Below are 12,782 nucleotides of genomic sequence, written 5' to 3'. Positions count from 1 at the left end.
ACTTTTCAAATATGATAATATAATTTTATCTTTAAAACTCGACATATCTATGAATTTATTTTTTAAAGTTTATTATGAGAATTAAACAAATAAATTTGATTCTTAAACATAATATTGCTTCTTACCCATAGATAAATAATTGTTTTAAAGTTAATGTTGAGGGGAAATCCAGATGGTGATTTATATTGCCATGATTAACAAAGATTTAGCAACCGCCATTTATATTTAGAATCTTGACAATTGGATTTCGTTACCTATTATGCATATGCCTTTGTGTTGTTCGAGTCTCCAAATGATTTAGCCTTGAAACTCCCCATTTTGCCTTGTACTCACTCACTATATAAAGGCCTTACTCGCCACTCGTTTCAAGCAACCCAATTCTTTCCTTCACCCTCTGTTAGAAACAGTTTGAGAGCAAGAGAGAGAGCACTAGTTGACAAGCAATCAGAAACTGTTAAGCTTGCAAAACTAGCGATAGCAATGACAGGAAAGAGAGTTAAGCTTGCTTGGATAGAAAATAGCAGTGCCCGAAGAGCAAGCCTGAGGAAAAGGAGGCAAGGGCTGGTGAAGAAAGTGACGGAGCTGACCACTCTATGTGGTGTAGAAGGTGGCATTGTAATATACACTAAAAACGAGGAGGAGCCAATAGTGTGGCCGTCGCGTGAAGAGATGGAACAACTGCTACGGAAGTTCAACGAAATTCCCGAGGTAGAACGCATGAAGAAATCGATGAACTTGGAGACCTACTACAAAGGGATGATTTCCAAGTCGCAAGACCAACTCAGGAGGGAAACCAGGAAAACCAAGGAAATGGAGGTGGGTCAGCTCATGCTTCAAATCGAACAAGGCAAGAAGCTAGATGACTTTAGCGTTAATGAACTGGATGACATGAAGTGGTATATGGAAACAATGAGGACAGACATGGGGAAACTAAAGGAATTTTATGAAAAATTTCCTCCTTCATCTGTTGGTCCCACTCAAGGAGATGTTCCTTTACCACCACCACCACCCCAAGGCAGTGCACCTGCAGTCGGTCAAAATATTGGCATTGCTGATGCAGGTGTTGGAGACAAAGACACCTTTGAGGACTTTCCCTGGGAGGATCCGTTAAACGCCAATACTAACACCAATTATATTAGAGGTGAAGCTAGCAGTAGCATACGGAGGGAGATGGGCTTAACATATCATGATCCCTTTGCTGCTGTTACCGGGGATCACTTGACGTCGCCAGGATCATCACTTGGCGGCGCTGGTAGCTCAAGTCTCCATCAGCCAAGGCCCTCACATGGTGGCAACTCAAGTATTGCACCTGAGCCGGGGCTGACAGGATTCTCTTACGGCGGCAACACAAGTGCTGCTATAGAACCGAGGCCGCCAAGGCCTCCATTTGGTTATGATAGCTCCTCAAGTGTTGGTACTGCTAAGCCGGAACTACCCCCATTTGAGCCTCTTAGCGACGATCTGCTTAAAGGCGACAGTCTTGGGCCTTTCGACAATGATATGGGGCCGGGACATTTCCCGTTGGGACCACTGGAAAGCAGTTCTCCTGCAAGTGATTTTGGAGGGAACCCTTTAAGGTTTTTTGGTGGTGAAAGCAGCAGCCATGGCGCCGAAGGCAATCGTGAAACCGGACCATTTGATGACAAAAACTAGCCCACCAACTTTGCGCCATGAAATAAAGTTTCCGAGTCATTGAATATGGCCTAAATGCCTAGTGTTTCGTTTTTCTATGTCATTTCAAGGTCAAGTAGTTATATTTTTGCGAGTCAATTATTATAATCTAATAAAATGTAATGTTTTTCTCAACATATAAGGGAGGAGTGGTTAAACTTGATTACTGGTAATTTAATCATCAACATTCAAACTTGTAATTTTCTCGCTTTTTTTTTTAAAAAAAAATTTGCTTTTAATTTTTCATTTACAGAACATATTACTACCATTGAAGTAAAGTGAAATTAAAATATCAATCACCTCACTGATTTAATTGTAAAGCTCACGTGAATTTTAAATCGATTTGTCATTTTACATTATAGCTATATATCTTTAAAATAAATCATCCATAAACAAAAGCTTACTAGGATTATAAATTGATTGTTAAGTCACAAGCAATTAAGAAAAAGCGTAAACTATGAACCCACACAATTATTAATAATTTTTTTTACAAAATATTACCTAATTATTCAATTATCTTTTTTAATCACCAACAGGTTAAAGGTTGTAGTTTTTTAAATCAACATGATAATAATTTTAACACTCAACATTTAAATATTTTATTAATTTAATTTTGATTCTAAAAAATTTACACTTCAACAATTATTTTTGTACATTTTTTCGTATGAACCTTTCACTTAAAAAAATTTAAAAAAGAATAAATTGATCAATTAAACTTAATAAAAATATAAAAAAAAAACTGCAAACATTACTAGAAATTAGATAAGTAGTAAAAAAAACAAGGGTTTGGGTAGCACGGTGGACGTTATTTTTGCAAAGAAATGGAATAAGGGAGGATTTGGGAGTTTGAGTTGAAGGAACGAGGAAAGCCAAAATCTATACACTGATTATGATTTCTATTTTTTATTATTCAGCTTAATTATCATAATAATGTTTAACTTTTTTATTTTTTCTTTGATTTATTACATCTGCTAATTTGATAAGTTATGTACCTTTTTGTTCTTAATTTACAAATTTTCTGGTAATATTCTCATCTTAATGAATTTTACCATTGTTGGTATGAAATTAGAATTTATATATAAAAATTTGATTTTAACACTAACATTTTTAAATAATATTTCTAAAACAGTGTTCTTAAAATTTCCAAGACAAAACACATAAGATTGTCCAAACATAGATTGGAACATCAAATCCGGAACCCAAAACAAAATCTTAACAAAATAGAATAATAGCAAAAGAACCAAATGGAAATATTTTCCTCGTCTGACATTCAATTTCTTTTAAAGCAGACAGGATAACACCAGTCAGTATCTACTTGATCTTCTTCTTCGGCCTCAACTGCAACAAGGGAAGGGCATTTATATTAACTTAATTCAATCTGCAACAAAAAGATAATAGAATCTGCAAGAATACAAACCTGATTGCTGTGACCACACTTCTTCTTGCGGCAGTTCACGGCTCTTGGATGAAGACGAGCATAACACCTAGCAACGCACATTCTCAATTATCAAATAACTTCCATGCACATGCGTCTTTTAAGATAACATGCAATGGGCAGACTACTAATTAGCTCCTTCACTTTGATCTTAAAAATTCTCATTACTCAGAAGAAATCGATCTTGGGATTTATCAAGCTACATAAGTACGAAACAGAGAATTGATCATCATGTACCACACTAGAAAATCAACTGCCAAGTAAAGTTTAGACCAGTTGACAAAGTTGAGAATGGAAATTTGAATTTTGGGAACTAAGATGCCCTCCTTTTCATTCTTTAGCTCAAAAGAGGGTTCAACTTGTAGTCCCATTTATGGTACTACAAAATAGTAAATTGAGATTAATTTATCGCATTCTGAGGATTGTGCCATTCATGAAAATCAACTGCCATGAAAAAGTAGAAAAATGGTTACAATCACTATTAGGACCTCGTATGACCTCTATCCCGTTTCACATCAACAGTAGTCAGGTCCCCCTTAGGCCTTAGAAGAATACTAAAAGATGCCTACAAAATAAAACAAAGAAAAGTAGCTTACTTGCGGCAAATCATCTTGTCTTGGTTGTATTTGCGAGCCAAAGCCATCAAAGAAGGCTCGATAATTCCACCTCTCAACCTCAGAACAAGATGAAGTGTTGATTCTACGTCGAAAAAAATTTAAGAGCCAGAGTCTTTTAAGTATATTAATAAAATAAAAATGTAGAAAACATCTTCTAATACTCAATAGAGAAACCTTTCTGGATGTTGTAGTCAGCCAAGGTACGGCCATCTTCGAGCTGTTTTCCGGCGAAGATGAGACGTTGTTGGTCCGGTGGGATTCCTGTGTTTGTTAGTTCATAAAAGAAAATCAGTTTAAATCAAATTTAAGAAGTTATGATACAGAGAAATGAAAAATTGTAGAAGGAAAAAAGACCTTCTTTGTCTTGGATCTTGGCTTTGACGTTGTCAATGGTATCGCTGCTCTCGACCTCGAGAGTTATGGTCTTGCCGGTTAGGGTTTTCACGAATATCTGCATCTTTTCCTCCCTCCCTCTCTCTTCCTTCACAAGAATAATGAGCGGCTAAAACATTCAGAGGATTTTATAGTCATTTTCTAGGGTTTTTTTGTTGTTGTTGGATATGAGATTGTATTAGGGCTTTTTCCTCTTTGGGCCCAAAAGAGGAAAAGAAATAAGGTTTTATCTAAAATAGACAAGCCAAGCGGGCCCTGGATTAACCCAATAGCATAGATAGGAAAGGGGCCATCCATTCTGGAAAATGGAGGATGGGCAGCCATTGAGAAAGAGGAGGTTGATGCTCTCGACTCCCACAAGTAATGCACGTGTATCAGTTACCCGATCAAGGGAGGAGTCAGGTAGATATTACTTTGATTTTGAGCTATATAGGAATAGGATGACCCTAAGACAACAACATTACAGTATCTATTCCTACATTATGAGATCAGCATTTGTAAGGGATCCTTACATCTCCTTTTGTCTTGCATCGTTTACATTTGTCCAATTCATAAACACCCTACATCGTCAAACCTCAATGCTTAACCCATTGATCAAAGAGTGACTTGCTCATGCACCCACTAAACAGTAAAAACAACATGCTTCGAAGATTTTAAATTTTAGATTCCAAATGAATGTTTTAATATAATTTTTTAAATTTGATTCAGCTGAAAAGATCATTTCACATTTTTTAGTTTCCTCGCACAGCAACGTATTATGCTGCACTGTTATGTGAATCCTACGTCTCAATCTCTTGCGCCATTTAGAAGAAATCTGGAATCTGGATTTCTGGTATTTGTTCAACCTAGAAAAATTGGTTTATTATGCAATTATGAAAATATGGATCTGATTATAAAATATTTATAAAAACCTCAATAATATAAAAGCTTAACTTTGAAGCTGCATTAAATAGTTCCACAACTTTTTCCTGTCTAGATAAAAGATCTAAAATCCATTCCAAAAACTAAATGTGCAGCAAGAGAACCGGGCAAAACACACTTGAATGTAAAGAAAACTGTTTAACAAAGAAAACTCCAAGCACCACAGCAGTAGTAGCTGAGTGAGTAATTGATATAAAGCAAAGAATCACAGCCTTCTTCCACGTCTGCCACCCTTTCTACGAGTACTATCAGTGGGAATGGGAGTAACATCCTCTGAGGAGAACAAAAAGGTTATTTGTAATTTTCAAGAGTCAAAGTGAAACGACTTAATAAAACACATTCAGAAATGAAAGGATCAAAGAAATGTACCTATTCGACCAATTTTCATGCCTGAACGAGCAAGGGCTCTAAGTGCAGACTGAGCACCAGGACCAGGGGTCTTCGTCTTGTTTCCTCCAGTAGCTCGGAGCTTTATATGAAGGGCAGTAATACCCAACTCCTGCGGATAGTAAATGCTTAATGGAATGAGTTCACTACTTATAACTACATATTGAACCATAATTCAGAGGGCAAGCTGTAAGACCTTGCAGCGTTGAGAAACATCTTGTGCTGCAAGCATGGCTGCATAAGGGGAAGACTCATCCCTATCAGCTTTCACCTTCATACCGCCTGTTGTTTAGAAAAAGTTAGAAGAATATTGTTCATCCAAATAACTCCGTTCTGGAACATGAGTATCATCGCATGTTAAAATGTGAAGTTTACACTTTTTATGATAAAGATATAACAGCAACATCCAATTTATGAAATAGGCGATTGAAGTATTAAAACCAATGAAAATGACTTTAAAACACTAGAGATGGCAAGGACACCAAAAACCCAAGATAGCCAAAGCATTCATTTTTTAAATAGAATCATAAACCATACCAGTGATTCGAACCATTGTTTCCCTTCCAGACAAATCAGTCACGTGCTGCAAATCCAACCATAGCATGTTAAACAGTATGAATTTCCACAAAAACAAAAATCATTGTCAATAGAGGGTGTCATCGCTTACAATAAATGTATCATTGAATGAAGCAAAAATGTGAGCCACCCCAAAAACATGCTCACCCTCTCGAACAGCAGGTCCAAGGTTAGTATTCTCCTCCTTGGGCTCCCTAACCTTCCTCCTTGACTACAAAATATCCCAAATCAATGAACACATAAGCTATCTTATTTGCAATTAAGTCTTAATAAACTTGTCCTATACTGGTAAAAACTATCCCCAAAATCCCACCCCGCTTGAATCTGAAACAAACATTGTCCAGAGAGAAGGCAATTTTGGTACAAGGTTAAACCTAATCCAATTAGTAAATTATTCCAACTTGAAGCTTCCCATTTCAAGACTAAGAAAAAAATTGCACATTTATAGTTTTGTTTTGCTTCAGTTTTCCTGGCATTCATACATAATAAAAGCTTATTACAAAATTACATTACATTTAGTCCGTAAAATTCACCCTTTTCTATACCCCAATCCTAAACTTTTTTTCCCAGCAGCCAAACAAGATTCAACTTGTCGCCGATAACTGAAAATAGATTGGAAAGAGAGACTTACCATGGCTTCCGGAAAACTGAAAGAGAGCTCAAAAACTAGGGTTTTAAGACAGCACTTTGACTGAGCTTCAGCCTCCAGCGACTCTAGCTTTCAAAGAGAAACTGAGAAAGCAGTTACTATCATTATATAGTTAGGGTTTTGTTAACCCTTACATTAAATGACGAAAAAGGCCTCATTAGATTATTATAGGCATAGTGGTAAATACGTCATTTTATTATATTTTATTTTTTTGAGGAGGGGATTAGGAAAATGTTTGTAATTTATAGTTCGAAACAGAGAGTTTAATCGGTATTTCTAACAAATTATTTAAGTGAAAAAATTATAAATAATGTCCAAAAGAAAAGTAAAAATTATTATATAAATAATAAACTCAAACAAATCAAATTTAGTTTTTAATTTTATAAGTGGTGCTTGATAGTGTAATGTTTTAGAACTTTATGTCTTGCTAACAATTTGAAGGAATATACGGTCAAACATCTCATGCGGCTGGAATCTTAACTATTACGTCCTCGTTGTATAAAATTTTAAGGTAATTAAGTTGACGAATCATATTTTATCATTCTAATTTGACTTAAAATTTTCTTGAATCAAGTCGAGTGATATGAAATTCGTATCAAATCGAATATATTTGTTTGAATTAAATTTAAAAAAAAAACTTTAGGTCTTTGTAGTCATTACCAACCACCATAATCAATTTTGTTATTAATTTTATCCCCTCATAATTTATTTATTAATCTTTTATATATGGGTTAACTTATTTGCTTGCTTAGTTGCTTCAATTATCTTCTTATTCTTGTAATCATGTATTTTGAAATTAAATATATATTAAATGTAAAAAGTGCAATTTTTTTAATAAAATTTATTTTAAAGATAAAATGTGAAATTGAAACCAATAAAAAAATTTTAATACGAACATTTTATGGCATCATCAATAATTTAATTTTAACATAAACTGATAAAGGTTCAGCATGATTAAACAATTCAATAAAATAAATAGTACAAAATGTGAAATTTAATTCAATAATATAAATAGTAGACATAAATTTGGAGAAAAATAATTTGGGGTTTGAGGGAAAGTAAAAAGAAAAAAGTTAGGGGTTTGAGGAAGTAAATTTTTTTAAAGGAAGTAAAAGGAAAAACGATTTGAGGATTTGGGGGAGTAAAAAATTTTCAGAGAAAGTAAAGGGGTTTCAAGGGTCGGGGGAAAATAAGTAAAAGGGTTTGATATTTGACTTATTCAAAATATTCAAGTTATTTGAATTAAAAAATTTGAACTCGAAATTTAAAAAAATCGAGTTGATTCGAATAATTCGAAATTCGAACTTTTTTTCAATTTATTCGAATTGAATCGAATTTATTCGATTGAGTTTGAGCTCAATTGGCATGGGCATTGTTGCCCATGTAGAAGGAAGTGTATTCGAATACGCTGAAGCATATTATCCTCGTATTTATGGGTTAAGAAGGGGCTATGAATAATTCTAAATATTGTGTCAAAAAAAACAGATACGATCATAATTTATAACGAGATTATTAAAAAAAATTCTTTTATATATTTAAAAGTCTTTGTTGCTACCAATGCTGCCCCTATGTTAGTTTTCTTCCATTTCTATCTCCAAAATCATTGTTTAGAATTGAGCCAATAGAAGAAAGTCTGTATTAATTGGTTTGAAAGTGATCAAAAAAGGTGGTCCACTTTGTGGTTGCTATCATATTTTATTTTAGACTTAATCCAAGTTTTAGGGTGAGTTTGGATGGGCGGTGCGTTTACCTACGGTTAGTGTAAAAATAGCGGTGGCGGTGAGATTAGATACTGTAGCAACACTGTAGCGTGAGACAAAAAATAAGCTAAACACACCGCACCGCACCCAATCGCCCATCCAAACCCACCCTTAGCTAATGAAGTCTGCTTATTTTTTTATTTTAATATTTAATATTTATCTCATTTTAGTACTTTTTTTTCTATTTTTGGTTCATTTTAAACCGGTATTAAAAATATTGTTAGTCAACTTCAGCCAATAGAAAAGTGACACGCCCAATATATTTTAGCCAGTGAAAAAATGTCATATGACAATTAGGTTTATTTAAAATAAAAATAATAAATTAAAATTAAAATAGAAAATTATAATATTTAATATTTAAATATTAAAAATACTTTTTTTTCTTTGACTAACTATTGACCAGAGTTGATCAACTGTTGACCAACATTAATCGACCACTTGGCACTATTAGAACACGCCATATTTCCTTTTTATTTTTAAATGTTATGTATATTATATTGATTAAAAATGTAAAAAAATCATATATAATGTATAATATATTTGAAATATATTTTTTATAAAATTTTAAAATATAATTATAAATTTTAAAAAATCAAAATAATATATAAAAAGAGAAAAATGTTATAAAAATTAAAAAATATTAAAATTTCAAGTAATTGAAAAAAAACTTGAAATTTAAATACTTTTTTAGAATTTTAGAATTATGTATTCTATAATTTTATAAAAAAATATTTCTAAACATTTTCTAAATATTTTTTTACATTTTTCTTATAATTCTTACAATTTTTTTTACAATTTTTAATAACATTATTAATTTAAACTAATTTTTTTCAATAATTTTATTTTTTTGTAAATTTTATTTTTATAATTTATATTTTTTTCTAGATTTTATATTTTCTGATTTTTTAGTATATTTATTTCCATTTTTCATTTTTAATGTATTTAATAAAAGAAAAAATGTTTTTACAAAAAAGACAACCACCTGGCTCTTTTTTATTGGATATAAGATTTTTTTAATGTTTGTAAAAAAATAGACTAAAAAAAATAAAATGTAGTCATACGTTAGGTACCAAATTGAGAAGTGAGTGTATTTTAGGTACCAATTTGGACAAAAAGAAAGTTTAGATATCAAAGTAAAAAAATAGATATACTTGAGGGGGCAAATCATGAATTAAGCCTTTATTTAGTTTTGAATCCCAGATAAATTATCTAGGAAGTTAAGAAACTGTTGAAGTTAAAAATACTTTTTCTTTTCTTTTCTTTTCGACACAATAGATTATCCACCAAGCAATCGTTTTATGAGAGCTTCTTTGCAAGTTATGGAAAGCCCTCATTCAAAACTTATATCCCAATCTTCCCATGATCACTCACTCGACTTACCTATTCGAGTACAAGTAGCATTTCTTATCATCGAAGTTCAGCCACTCCACTGCTTTAGCTGGTTAAGGGCCTATTTAGTAGTGCTTAAAAAAAGCACTTCTGGCTTAAGTCATCAAACATTGGACCCTTCATTTTCTTCCCTTTAGCTGGATACTTTGAGACCTGCGTTTTTGAAGCTTGCAAGGACAACATATTTTATGGACATCTCATCTGATGAAGAAGCTTGGGTGGAAGACTATTGGCCAGCAGAACGTTTGATTGACATCACAGATTATGAAGGAGATATTTTTGAAGCTTATCTAGATGAAGATGAAGCGGATACTCCTTTTCCTGAAGCTGGGATGGACCAAAGTTTCATAACCACCATGGATGATGGAGAAATTTCTGAAGCTAAGGTAATAGAATATCTAATATATGGCGCCTACAGACAGATTGTCCCATTATTAGATGCTTCATTTCATAATCAAGTGGCGTAACCTGTCAAAGGTAGTTCAACTCGAAAGGTGAACAAAGTAATTCTAGAGTTGAACCGAGCGCTTAGTACAGTTGGTTAAAAGATGGCATTTTGCAGGTTTGGGATTTAAACTTACATTGTAACCTTTCAGCTGTACTCAGATTGCAGCCCCATTTGTACGAAAAGCACAAGTAATACTAGAAGTCAACACATAAGAGAAATACATTCAACAACTCTTTTTATATTCAATTTCTAGAAAGATTTGACTAAAAAGTTTACTAAATATGATACCTTCTTGACTTATTTCATAGGTTAGCATCCCAGAATGGATGTTTCTCATAATCAATATTCTTACCGAGCTTCTGTCAGCAGCTTTCGACTAGCTTTACTCTGCAAACAAGCCCCGATATGCTTTGATTGCCATGTTAATGTCTTCTGTGGCTACCATTACATGCATCATTGAGCTTGCTTACAAGGCTGGAAAGGAAAGAGTCATCTGGAGGTGCGAAAGTAAATTGCCCTGGTTTTATCATTCATCTCCAAATCACAGGCGTTTCGGTACTTTCCCTGAAATGATCGGATTAGCTTGTGCCATTCTGCAAACTGTTTTGTCGGCAATTGCTTACACTTTCTACCTTTAACATGCTAATTATCCCCTCAATATTTCCCTTTGGCCCCTTGCCTTTGCTATGGGTCTATTTTGCTCTAAATTCATGTAGAAACTGAATCTGAAAGTCTTTCACAAAGATTGGATAACGAGTTAACTGGATCCTTGAAATAGTCCCCTAGGGGGGTGCCATGTACTACTTCTAGATACCTAATGTTTTTGCTCCATTAGTGTGTATTATATTCTCTTTTTCTTCTTGATATCGTAAGAATGTTTCATGATTTAACTACTTTAAAGCATCATAGTCATCCAGGAGTTTCAAATTGAGTGTCTAAACATTCCAACAATTATACAGTTTGATGATGCTAACGAATCGATCGTATATAGGAAAAAGTAGAGATATTAAGAATGCCAAATGAAACAATAATAATGGATCTCGTTTTTCCAGCAAGATTACTACCATCGTAACACATTTCATAGTTCAAACATTTTCCACCAATTAAGTCTCCCCAGCAGCTTAATGACTAGAATTAAGTGTCCTATATGAATTACTACAGCAGAATAGGTTTATACCTGCATCACAGTATGCCACAAAAGCCACTTAAGACATTAAGAGACTTCAGCTTGGGTGCCACAATCTCAATAAGGCACTTAAGATTGTCCACATGAATCCAGTGGCCTGAACTGCAAGAACATAAACTGAAATATTCCCTGCAGATCCTTCTTCTGGAATAGCAACATTTCAAACCGATTAATCAAGTAGGAGTCCAACCAATAACTTCTCTAAATACATAAAATCAGTAAAAGCAACAACGGAATAGAGTGTATGGACATTTGGGCAATGAAGCAGTAGATACCTGTTTGAGAAGTTTGACATTTTCACCACAATCTCTATCTGCACAACTCTTTTGCAAATTGTAATACAACCTTGCCACGCATGGGGTGGTTGATGACAACATCAGGCCAATCCCAGCCTCTGTAAAGTAACTGCTTCTAGTGAATCTTTTTGTTCATAAACCTATGATTTCAGTAATAAATTATCATAATTTTATTCATTCTATAGTTAAAACAAAATATGACTTTTAATCCAGTTTCAAACCATTCAAAAAAATTGATAGCTTTTTCTATTAAAATATGATCAACTAATTTACATTATACAGGAAGGGAGACTGACCTGGAACAAAGCACCCTTTGGGACAAACCTAGCAGGTTGACCAAGTGACACCTAAGCTTCTGAATCTCCATCCTCTCAGCTAATTCATGCTGAAACTGTCTGCTGGAAAAAATACCAATTAGTTTCCAATATTCAGCCCCTCCAAACCAGGCATATCTTGACTCCTGCCATTGGCAACCAACAAGCGGCAACAGAACCACCATATCAAGACCCCTACGAGAACAACATCATATCCATCTTTTCCATCAAAAAGCATTCGTTTTGAATCTGTTGGTTTCTGCATTTTCTTCAAAAATCAGAACTGAAACTTTCACGACCTTCTAGTTATGTCTATTAGCTTATCTCTAAGCAATGAAAAGAGTTACAAGGAATATTTCAGTTTCATATTCAATTGTTTATGAAAATTAACCCTGAGGAAGTATTTTTTTTTCTTTACCTATATTTTGTTCTAGGAGAGTTATAACGTCATTGTTTCTGCACGAAGAATCCAGTGCATTCGTAATGAGACAATAGACTTGGCGATATCACTTAGAACTATGCCTGTTGGCAATGTATTATTAAATTTCATTAGAGACAATTCAAAGAACAGACAAATGACAGAACATGTTCTTTCTTGTCAACCAATTTATAAGTACGTAGATCATGCAATAGGAAAGCATTAAGCGCATGTAAAACAGCATAGATGGTTCCTTGCTTAAAGAACTTATAACCATTGTTGAAATAATCTATTGTGCAGTATTTCCATAAAAAGAAAGCAA

The 12,782-nt window shown here is 33.7% G+C and overlaps 3 protein-coding genes across 3 annotated transcripts; 1 reads left to right on the top strand and 2 right to left on the bottom strand.

The window, feature by feature from the left end:
• Positions 1 to 427: 427 nt before the first annotated feature.
• LOC107929758 (agamous-like MADS-box protein AGL90) lies at positions 428 to 1,810 on the top strand. Its single transcript, XM_016861265.2, has one exon. The coding sequence runs from the start codon at positions 481 to 483 to the stop codon at positions 1,651 to 1,653; it is 1,173 nt and encodes a 390-aa protein (XP_016716754.1). The 5' UTR covers positions 428 to 480; the 3' UTR covers positions 1,654 to 1,810.
• A 978-nt stretch (positions 1,811 to 2,788) lies between these two features.
• LOC107929795 (ubiquitin-60S ribosomal protein L40) lies at positions 2,789 to 4,901 on the bottom strand. The gene is made up of 5 exons (XM_016861303.2): positions 4,078 to 4,901; positions 3,898 to 3,984; positions 3,703 to 3,805; positions 3,089 to 3,155; positions 2,789 to 3,009 (listed from the first exon to the last, which is right to left on the bottom strand). The coding sequence occupies exons 1-5, from the start codon at positions 4,178 to 4,180 to the stop codon at positions 2,983 to 2,985; spliced, it is 387 nt and encodes a 128-aa protein (XP_016716792.1). The 5' UTR covers positions 4,181 to 4,901; the 3' UTR covers positions 2,789 to 2,982.
• A 131-nt stretch (positions 4,902 to 5,032) lies between these two features.
• LOC107929794 (40S ribosomal protein S14) lies at positions 5,033 to 6,789 on the bottom strand. The gene is made up of 6 exons (XM_016861302.2): positions 6,632 to 6,789; positions 6,092 to 6,211; positions 5,962 to 6,007; positions 5,621 to 5,706; positions 5,407 to 5,536; positions 5,033 to 5,310 (listed from the first exon to the last, which is right to left on the bottom strand). The coding sequence occupies exons 1-6, from the start codon at positions 6,632 to 6,634 to the stop codon at positions 5,243 to 5,245; spliced, it is 453 nt and encodes a 150-aa protein (XP_016716791.1). The 5' UTR covers positions 6,635 to 6,789; the 3' UTR covers positions 5,033 to 5,242.
• Between the last annotated feature and the right edge of the window lie 5,993 nt (positions 6,790 to 12,782).

This window comes from Gossypium hirsutum, chromosome D09 (genome assembly GCF_007990345.1).
Source record: "Gossypium hirsutum isolate 1008001.06 chromosome D09, Gossypium_hirsutum_v2.1, whole genome shotgun sequence".
Lineage (NCBI taxonomy): Eukaryota > Viridiplantae > Streptophyta > Magnoliopsida > Malvales > Malvaceae > Gossypium > Gossypium hirsutum.
Note: the sequence above shows the minus strand (reverse complement) of the source record. Positions and strands in the feature narration are given on the sequence as shown.

Coding starts and splice junctions, on each gene's coding strand:
- LOC107929758 (XM_016861265.2), top strand. CDS start 481: ATGACAGGAAAGAGAGTTAAGCTTGCTTGGATAGAAAATAGCAGTGCC.
- LOC107929795 (XM_016861303.2), bottom strand. CDS start 4,180: ATGCAGATATTCGTGAAAACCCTAACCGGCAAGACCATAACTCTCGAG. Junction 3,985..4,077: donor CAAGATCCAAGACAAAGAAG/GTCTTTTTTCCT, acceptor TAACAAACACAG/GAATCCCACCGGACCAACAA. Junction 3,010..3,088: donor AGTGTGGTCACAGCAATCAG/GTTTGTATTCTT, acceptor CCCTTGTTGCAG/TTGAGGCCGAAGAAGAAGAT.
- LOC107929794 (XM_016861302.2), bottom strand. Junction 5,707..5,961: donor AACAATGGTTCGAATCACTG/GTATGGTTTATG, acceptor TCTAAACAACAG/GCGGTATGAAGGTGAAAGCT. Junction 5,311..5,406: donor CATGAAAATTGGTCGAATAG/GTACATTTCTTT, acceptor TGTTCTCCTCAG/AGGATGTTACTCCCATTCCC.